The sequence below is a fragment of the Leptonychotes weddellii genome, chromosome 1 (assembly GCF_054177405.1).
Source record: "Leptonychotes weddellii isolate Sample4059 chromosome 1, ASM5417740v2, whole genome shotgun sequence".
Lineage (NCBI taxonomy): Eukaryota > Metazoa > Chordata > Mammalia > Carnivora > Phocidae > Leptonychotes > Leptonychotes weddellii.
In genome coordinates, this window is record NC_138369.1 from 6,780,572 (window position 1) to 6,789,772 (window position 9,201).

Consider the following 9,201-nt stretch of genomic DNA (forward strand, 5'->3'; position numbering starts at 1 on the left):
TTGTGTGTAAACATTTAATGTTCAGCTCATCTCACCACTGAGGCACCGACCACCCACCACGGCTGCTTTGTGCTGTGGACGGACGTGTCCCCGAGGCTCCCGGCTACCAGTCCGTGTCCACCAGGCTCCAGAGATAGTCGCTGATGAACTTCTTGGAGAGCTGGGTGCTGTCCAGGTGGATGGGCTGGGCGACGCTGGGGCCGTGATGGACTGAGGGCACAGATGTAAGGAAGCCTGACACACACAGTGCCCCCCCAACCCCGGGACCCCAGGAGCAAAGGATACTGCCTCTGAAAAAATTGTATGATGATATTTAGAGACCAAACGAGATTTCTGTGAACAAAATTTAAATTCTGATAATGTACTATCTTTTTAAAAAATTGTGGTGAAATACACGTAAAATATACCACTTTAACCAGTTTTTAAGTGTAGAGCTCAGTGGCATTAAGTACATGCACGGGGTTGTGCAACCACCCTCGCCATCAGTCCCCAGAACTTTCCATCTTCCCGAACTGGAACATGGACTCCCCTCCCCCTCTCCCCAGCCCCTGCCATCTACTTCCTGTCTCTGTGGCTTTGACTCCTCTAGGGACCCCTCCCGTCCGTGGAATGAGACAGCAGTTCACTTTTTGTGTCTGGCTGATTTCACCTATCATGTCCTCCAGGTACATCCATGTTCTAGCATGTGCCAGAACGCCCTCCCTTTCTAAGGCGGAATATTACTTTAAGGCATGGATACGCCACAGCGTGCTCACCCAGCAGTTTGCCGAGACATCACTGGGTTGCTCCCGCCTTTCGGCCGTTGGGACCAACGCAGTCATGAACACAGGTGTACAAATATCCATTCGAGTCCCTGCTTTCCATTTGTTTGTGTTTATGCCCAGAAGCGGGACTGCGGGGTCGTCTGGGGATTCGGGGGACCTGCCGGACTGCTGCCCACAGCGGCTCAGCACCTCACATCGCACCAGGCTCCACTTTCTCCACAAAGGATACTGCCTTTGACCATCCCCGGCTCACTCTCGTAGTCCCACTCAATTTTACTAATTCGGTGATAAAGTTGAGCCACATACCTGAACGAGAACACAAAAAACAAGATGAAGAGAGAGAAAAGAAAGTCACTCCCGCAGAGACTCCAACTCAGCTGCGGGGCCGCGCCCAACACCTGCCCCACCACCCCACGCGCGCTGGAGGGACCTACACGGCCGAGGGGATGGTGACAGTCGTGTCTTCGTCAACTTCCCTCTCCTGTCTCTCCAGACTGGCCTCGATCTCCTTGAGCTCCTCCAGCTCTCGGGTGAGCTGAGTAAAGCAGGCAGTTAAGGTCACCTCGCTCTGGAGGGGGGCTGCCCGCGCGAACCCCAGCCGCGGGGGGGCCCAGGGCCCCCGGCTCCAAGCCCGGTGCCTAGCGTCCACGAGCTGGCGTCTCCGGGGTGAGCCCGAGGCCCCGCCGCCACACACGCACGGAAGGATATAGGAGGCTGGCCTTCAGACGGGTGTCCTCCTCGCCGGCCTTCCGAAGCTCGGCTTTGAGCTGCTGCAACTCGACACCCCCCTGGTGCGCCCGCTCCTTCGCATCAAGAAGGCTCTGGGCCACTTCTTCCTCCATGGCCAGAACCTCTGGGGGAGGGGGGGTGGAGAGGAGAGAAGGTGGAAGCCCTTCAAAGCAGTTTCTCCAGGGTCTGCCCTTGCCCCAGAAGAGCCCGAGGACAAAGGGTGGGGGGTTCATGCACCTGAGGTCTCGGCCACTCCTCACTTCCCTGTCTACGGCTCCCCAACCTGCGATCCTATTTCCAAAAGCCCACCACTCAGTTCCACCCGGACCTTGCAAAAGTGCTTCCATTTCACCAAAACACATTTGAATCCGCCAAAAAAAACGAACGAATGCATGAATAAAAAAATCAATCAACCAACCAACCAACCAATCAATCCAGTCCTTCTTTGCACACCTAGTCTTAACTTACAATGTCACGGTCAACCTTGTTGCCCAAGCAAGAAGCTTGGCCCTCACTTCCCACATCCCATTAGTGATCCAGGTCTGGCCAGTCCCCTCCTCCTGGCCAGCGGCAATCCCCTCACAGGTCCCTCCAGGACCACCCAAACAGCCTCCCCCTCGCTCCCTGCTTGCCAGTCCCTTCTGCTCTCTGCCTCCAGTGTGGCTGTCTTAGAGACCAAATGTGAAGTCACTCCCCGGCTCAAAGACCACCCATGGCTGCCTAGTGTCTCCACGATAAGGTCCAGGTCCCTCTGAGCACCTTCAACTTCCCCGACAGCCTTTCTCCCTGCTTTTCAGCCCACCATGTACTCTTCCCTCTGCTCTGGCCACAAAAACACCTCATCATTCTTCAAACAAGCCCCATTTTTCACAGGCCTGGGCCTCCACCTGCCTGTCCTCTGTGGGATGCCACTGTGCTCCTGCCCATTGCGTACTCCTGGACTCAGCCTTCAAGACCTCCTGGGCAGTGCACAACTCGGGCAGCCGGACACTCTCCTCTCCCTCCTAGGGCACGGCCATGCTTCCATGACAGCCCCTCCAGCACTGAATGATTCACTCCTCCTCCTTCTTCCTCCAATCAGGCATTGCATCTTACATTCACCATAGATCGCCAGCACCTACTCAGAATAAACATGCTTTGAACAAAACATCCAGAAAGATCAAAAACACCCTAACAAGGTTACCATGTTTTTTCCCAGAGAGCTGGAGAAACCCGCCAACTCAGAGAAGACACAGATGGAAATGTTTCCCAAAGGGCTGGCGTTTAAGTGTTTACAAACTTACATTAAGTTAATTTTTCATCAAAATAGTACACGTATATGGCTGTGAAAACTTAAACACACACAGGAACACCCCCCTCCCCAAGCCTCTCCAACCCTCTGAAGCAGCCACTTTCAACTCATCACTGTTTTCTCTGGCATTGACCTTCACATTTCTAAATAATTTGCTTATGCTGCTATTTCTTGATTTGTCTGTTTTAAACAGTGCCTGCTGATTTCCTGTTAGGATAGCTGAGGGACTGGCTCTCTTCTGCAGCCTTCCTGCCCCTTCTCCCCTCACCCTCCCCACAGACAACCGAGTCACCTTGGATTCTTCCCTGGGAGTGCCCTCCTCCCTCACAAGCCTCTGAGGGAGGTGGCTTAACCCCTGCCCCCATGGAGAGGTGAAGGACAGAAGCCCCAAGATGTTCAGTGACTTGTCCACAGGCACTTAGCTCTGAGGCCTGGATCTGAACTGGATCCCAGAGTACCAGCTCCCTGGTACACCGACTCTTGTCTCGCCAGCCCCAACTCCATCCGTTCTGCTAAAACCCAGGCAATCTGGGTGATGCCATCTGCTCCCCAAACCATCAATGGAGGGGGAGCGAATGCAGTGGGGAGGAGAGAGAAGAGAGAAAAAAGAGAGAGGAGGAGGAGAGAAGGGGAAGACTGACTGGGGCATGCACCACACTTAGAACAACCTCCAAACACCTCCTGGGGGGCTCACTGCCGGCAGGGTCTGGCTGTGGCTGACCTCACCTGCACCACTTTCTCCGGGGCCTCCAAGTTCACCCTCACCTCAGGACCTTCGCATTTGCAGTCACCTCTGCCAGGAACATGCTTCCCCCAAGCCATCCCCTGCCTAGCTCCTAGGTCATTTCAGTCTCAACCCAAACAGTATCTCCGCATACAACGTAACTGTAAAAAGGCATTAAAAAAAAAAAAAAAACACCCTGGGGGCGCCTGGGTGGCTCAGTTGTTAAGCGTCTGCCTTCGGCTCAGGTCATGATCTCTGGGTCCTGGGATGGAGCCACGCATCGGGCTCCCTGCTCTGCGGGAAGCCTGCTTCTCTCACTCCCACTCCCCTGCTTGTGTTCCTGCTCTCGCTCTCTCTCTCTGTCAAATGAATAAATAAAAACTTTAAAAAAACAAACCAACCAACCCTGGCACCGAAACCACTGTGGAAAACTGGATGACAATTTCTCAAAAAGTTAAATATCAAATTACCATGCGATCTAGCAATTCCACTTGTGGGAAAATACAAAAAAAGATTTGAAAGCAGGGACCCAAAGAGATATTTGCATACCCATGTTCATGGCAGCATTATTCACAATAGGCGGGGGCTGGAAGCTACCAACTGTCCATCAGTGGATGAACGGACAAACAAAATGAGGTATGTCCATACACTGGAATATTATTCAGCCCTAAAAAGAAAGGAAATTCTGACACGTTACAACGTGGATGAATCTTCAAAACATTCTGCTAAGCGAAATTAGGCAGAGAGAAAATATAAAAAATAATAATACAAAGAAAATAAGCCAGACACAAAATTCCAGGATTCCACTTTATATGAGGCCCTAGAATAGTCAAATTCATAGAGACAGGAAGTAGAATGGTGGGTGCCAGGGGCTGGAAGGAAGGGAAATGGGGAGTCAGCGTTTAATTAGTACAGTTTCAGTTGGGGATAATGAAAATGTTCTGGAAACGGACGGTGGGGATGGCTGCACACTGATGTGAATGTGCTTATTGCCACTGAACTGGACACTTAAAAATGGCTAAGTGCTATCAGTGGTCCCATTTCATAGATGAGGACACTGAGGCTTGAGAGGGCAGCCACTGGACTGGGGCCGCAGAGCTCATGAGTTACCTGAAATCCAGGTCGCAGGCTGGGCGAGCCCCTCTCACCTGTGGGAGAGGCTTGATCTAGCCCTCTCTGTAGCATATTAAGATATTTATTAGCAAAGCTTTTTCCCCTTAGCTTTAAGAGTCTTACATTTGAAGGTGTCTTCGATTCCACGTAAATGGTATTATCTATCCACTGTCCTCTCCATGTAAAGCAGGGGGCACCTTACCAGCACCGATTTATTTAATCCTCACCATAGCCCTGGCTCCCTCCCAAGCCTCCTTGGGTTTCTGCTAAAACATCATCTTTTCAGAAGGCTTTTGCTGACTTGCCCCAAAACATCACCACTCCCTCCTATACAACCCAGTTTTTCTCCTTAGCCCGTCACCTCCTGACTTATCCATTTTCCTTGTTTATCCTCTGACTTCCCCCGCTAGCATTAACTACCCTCTATCGGTCTGTTTTGTTCTCTGCTTCTAACCCAGGGCTGGCACTCTACCTGGCACACGGCAGGTGCTCAATAAAATAGCTGAACAACCTCAATAAGTGGGGATGCTGGGATTAAAACCCAGAGCTTTGACTCCTGAGCCCCACTTCGGACCCTGAGTCCCCCAGCTCCTGCTCACGGAACGCTCAAAATTGGGCCAGACCCTGCGAGCTCCTATATTCACCCACTAACTCCCTGGGAGGTGGCTGCCATCCTGAAGCCCATTTCACGGGCGGGGAAACTGAGGCTCAGAGGAGGCAGTGTCTACGGGAGAACAGGGCAGGGATGGGGGCGCCCAGGAGGGAGGGTTTTGAGGCGGACCTTCTGCCCCCTGCCATCACGCGGACCCGGGTCCCGGCCGCCCCCGGCCCCAGCCCTGACCTCGCAGCCGTTGCTCGGCGCTGTCTTGCGTCTCCAGCAGCCGCTCCACCACCTGTTCGTGGCGTCCCAGCAGCCGCCGTTGCTGCGCCTCCGCGCGGTTGGCGCCCAGCAGGCTCACCAGCCCCTGGCTCACTTCTTCCATGTCGCGGAAGGCAGCCATGACTACGCCAGGACCATTCCCGCGCAGGTTTAACTGCCCGCAGGGCCCGCCCCCTTCCCGAAGAGGCCCGTTTCCATTGGCTTGATCCTCCGTCAGTCATCAGAGAATGGGCGGGAGGTAGCTTCAGGTCTGGCCTAGTGCGCCTGCGCTAGCTTGTCAGTCTCCGGCAATGACCAATCGGCGCAGGGAGGGAGGTGGTGCGTGTGCCTGCGGGAGTCCTGCATGATGCGCCTGCGCAGGCTGGAAAGCGTCTGGCAGATCCTGAAGTTGTTTGCGTCCTTGGCAGTAGGCAGCCCGCTGCATCCAGGGCGGGGTTCTAGGGGCGAAGCCTTGGACTGCATCTCGTGGAGCTGACCTTGTATAGAGTGTGCGTGGGGTCCTCACAATCAACGTAATAAATACATAAATTCCGTAAGAGGCTGCATAGCAAAATAGAGTCCGCAACCAGATTTATGGGGTTCGGATCCCACTTACTAGCTTTGTTACCCTGGGCAAATGACTTCACCTCCCTGTACCTCCCTTTCCTCCTCAGTAAAATGGGGGTCATAATAGTACCTACTTAGGTGTTGGCGTGAGGATTAAGTGAGGAAGGTGCTGGGTATTCAGTGAGCACAATATTAAAGCGTTAAATAAAACCTACATAGAACACTAACAGGTTGGGCACCCAGCCTCACTGGCACCAAACACCATGCTGTGTGAAGGGTTATAGTAGAGAAAAGAAAAGCTGCCCATTTACGTGACAAATTTCTCAAACTGAGGTAAAGAAATCAATTCAGCCGGTCACAAGCAGCGTTTTCTACAAAATACAATGGGGGGAAAAATCAGTGCATTGTGTACAGAACGTTAAGTATTGTTTTGGGGAACTCCAAAATCTGCATTTGTGTACTGGGTGTGACAGATTATATTTTCAAAAAATGGCTACGGAAATAGTTCCAACCTTGACACTCCCTATCAAGAGGCAGACTCATCCTCCTTTTGAACTTCAGCAGGACTCTGCAACAAATAAAATGTAGCAGAAAGGGTACTATGAATTACAAGCCTCGAGCCTCGGTCAGAAACTAGGATGCAGCTTCTGCCTGGTGCTAGCTTGTGCCCTCTCTTGCTCTCTTGCCCTCTCTCAGTTTTGGGATACTTTTTCTCAGAGCCCAGCTGCCATGTTGTGAGGAACCCAAGGTGATGATATAAAGAGTCTCCCAGATGAGGTCGCAGCAGAAGTGAGTGAGTGAGTGAGTGAGCCTGGAAATGACTTCAGCCCCCAGCCTTGGAGCCATCCCAGCTGACACCAAGAGGAGCAGAGATGAGCTGTCCTCACCAAACTGCTGAAACTGTAGATCTCTGAGCAAGATCAATGCCATTGTTCAAAGGCAGTAAATTTGGGAATAATTTGTTATGCAACCGTAACACCTGGACTGCTGGGTCACAGGTGTAATTTCCATCTTACTGTAGGTCACACAAAAAACACGGAAGGCCACTGCTTTAGTGGCAAGACCTCACAATAAGCAAGGAAACAAACGAACAAGATCATTTTAGTGAGGAAACTGTGCTTTGAAGGCACTCCAGCAGGGTCTGGGATAGCGTCAACGGAGTTGGGGGCAGGGAAGGAAGTGACTTTAGGCTATGTGGCCAGGGACAGGGACGGACTCCCTGAGCAGGGGACATATGAACCATGAACCGGGATCTGAGTGATAAAAAGATGTTGGGAAACCAGCGCCAGGCAGAAGAAAGAGCCTGTGCAAAGGACAATGAAGTGGGGAAATTTTTAGTTTGTTTAAGGAATACTGAGGAGGTCCAAGTGGCTGGAGAGGAGGAGGGAGAGGGTTTCCAGGGGTCCTGAAACTTTATTCCGGTATAACAGGAAGCATTGGAAGGCACTGAGTAGAGGAGAGCTATGGAGTGGACTGGCTTCCAGATCTTGCAGAGTCTAGAGAATTTGGGGGCTGGGCTGGATATGCAGAGTGAGGAAAAGGAAGAAGTTGCTTCCTGGGTGTTTGACCCAAACACCTGGATGGGTGGTGCTGCTTGTGGCCAAGAGGGAGAGGAACAGGCACGGAGATAAGAATGGAGGGCCCCCTCAGGGCCCCATGAAGTGAAAGGTTTAGGGAAGTTCTTAGTAGCTGGGGCATGGCCACATGGAACTATCGAGAAGGTGGTTGCTTGGCTGTGAGTCTGTAGAGACGCTTAGGCTGGGAATAAAAGTCAGTTGTCCAGATGCACCTGAGACCAGATGCCACCACCCTGGAAGAGAATAAGGAGGAGGAGGCCCAAGGACCAAGCACTGAGACCCTCTGACTGTAGAAATTGTGGAAAAGAGGAAAAGCCGGCAGAACACAGAAGGCACAGCCAGGGAGGAAGGAGAGAAGCTACCACAGAGAAGTCAGGAAATGTGATTTTGATTGATCATCAGGACTCTGACAGGTCCCCGACCCCACGCCTGGGGCCACCTTCTTCTTCAGAGCTTACTTTATTTTTTTTAGGTTTTATTTATTTAAGTCATCTCTACACCCAATGTGGGGCTTGAACTCATGACCCTAAGATCAGCAGTCGCATGCTCCTCCGACTGAGGCAGCCAGGCACCCCCAGAGCTTACTTTCATTTCTTTTTTTTTAAGATTTTATTTATTTATTTGACAGAGAGAGAGACAGTGAGAGAGGGAACACAAGCAGGAGGAGTGGGAGAGGGGAGGGCTGGGCGGGGAGCCTGACGTGGGGCTCGATCCCAGGACCCTGAGATCATGACCTGAGCCAAAGGCAGACGCTTAACGACTGAGCCACCCAGGTGCCCCCAGAGCTTACTTTCAAGAGACAGTTTTTGTGACGACCCCAAGGGCTGTTTTTATATTTTTACAGTGGTCATGGAGATGGGAACACCCTTAGGACTGATAGATGGATTTAGTCTTATCCAGGTCACAGATCTCTTTGAAATCTGATCAAAGCAGTGACACGGACTCTTTCTTGAAAAACGCATGCCACATCCATACACGTTTGGATTTTGTGCATATTTGGGGTTTAGGACCCCAAAAGGCCATCCCTAGATTTTTAGGTTGATGAAGCTCTCCAGCCTTGTCTCCTCCGGTAGCTAGCATTCTTGCTGAAACATCAGTGTGTGGGTGTGGAGTTGGGTCCCCGGAGGCAGCACTCAGGGCAAGCAACACTCACCTCCTGTTGGCTGAGCATTTATGCTGATTGCTGTGTCACTCTCAGCTGTGTGACCTTTGGTGGCAGGGGCTCACATTCTCTGTGTCTAAAGGTGGTGGATTACTTAACAATGCAGAATGAAATAATGAGGAGATAAGAAGTCAGGGGTTCAGTTTCTGGTTCTGCAGATTACCTGTGACCTTGGCAAGCTCGGAACCTTTCTAAACCATGGGCTAATGATAGCTCTCTCTTATCAGCTGGGGTGGGCTGGTCATGAGATAAGCCATTTGGGATTGCACAACCATAGCCGGATAGATATAAATGCTCCTGTCAAAAAAGGTCACTCACCTCCCTTCCAAAAAACAAAGCAAGAGCCACCTCACAACCATTAGGATGGGGACTATTAAAAAAAAAAAGGTATTGGCGGGGGGCTGGGGGGTGGAGA

At 51.7% G+C, this 9,201-nt stretch overlaps 1 protein-coding gene across 1 annotated transcript; it reads right to left on the bottom strand.

The window, feature by feature from the left end:
• On the bottom strand, window positions 1-5,654 carry SPC24 (SPC24 component of NDC80 kinetochore complex). Its single transcript, XM_006744285.3, has 5 exons — window positions 5,463-5,654; window positions 1,473-1,617; window positions 1,199-1,303; window positions 994-1,070; window positions 1-210 (listed from the first exon to the last, which is right to left on the bottom strand). The coding sequence occupies exons 1-5, from the start codon at window positions 5,620-5,622 to the stop codon at window positions 104-106; spliced, it is 594 nt and encodes a 197-aa protein (XP_006744348.1). The 5' UTR covers window positions 5,623-5,654; the 3' UTR covers window positions 1-103.
• Window positions 5,655-9,201: the final 3,547 nt, after the last annotated feature.

Bases quoted from the DNA above. Each gene is read 5' to 3' on its own strand.
- SPC24 (XM_006744285.3), bottom strand. From the start codon at position 5,622: ATGGCTGCCTTCCGCGACATGGAAGAAGTGAGCCAGGGGCTGGTGAGC. The intron at 1,618-5,462 runs GTCAGGGCTGGG...CCCCTCCCCCAG, and splicing joins CGCCGAGCAACGGCTGCGAG to AGGTTCTGGCCATGGAGGAA. The intron at 211-993 runs GTATCCTTTGTG...CTGTGCCCTCAG, and splicing joins GCCGGGGATGGTCAAAGGCA to TCCATCACGGCCCCAGCGTC.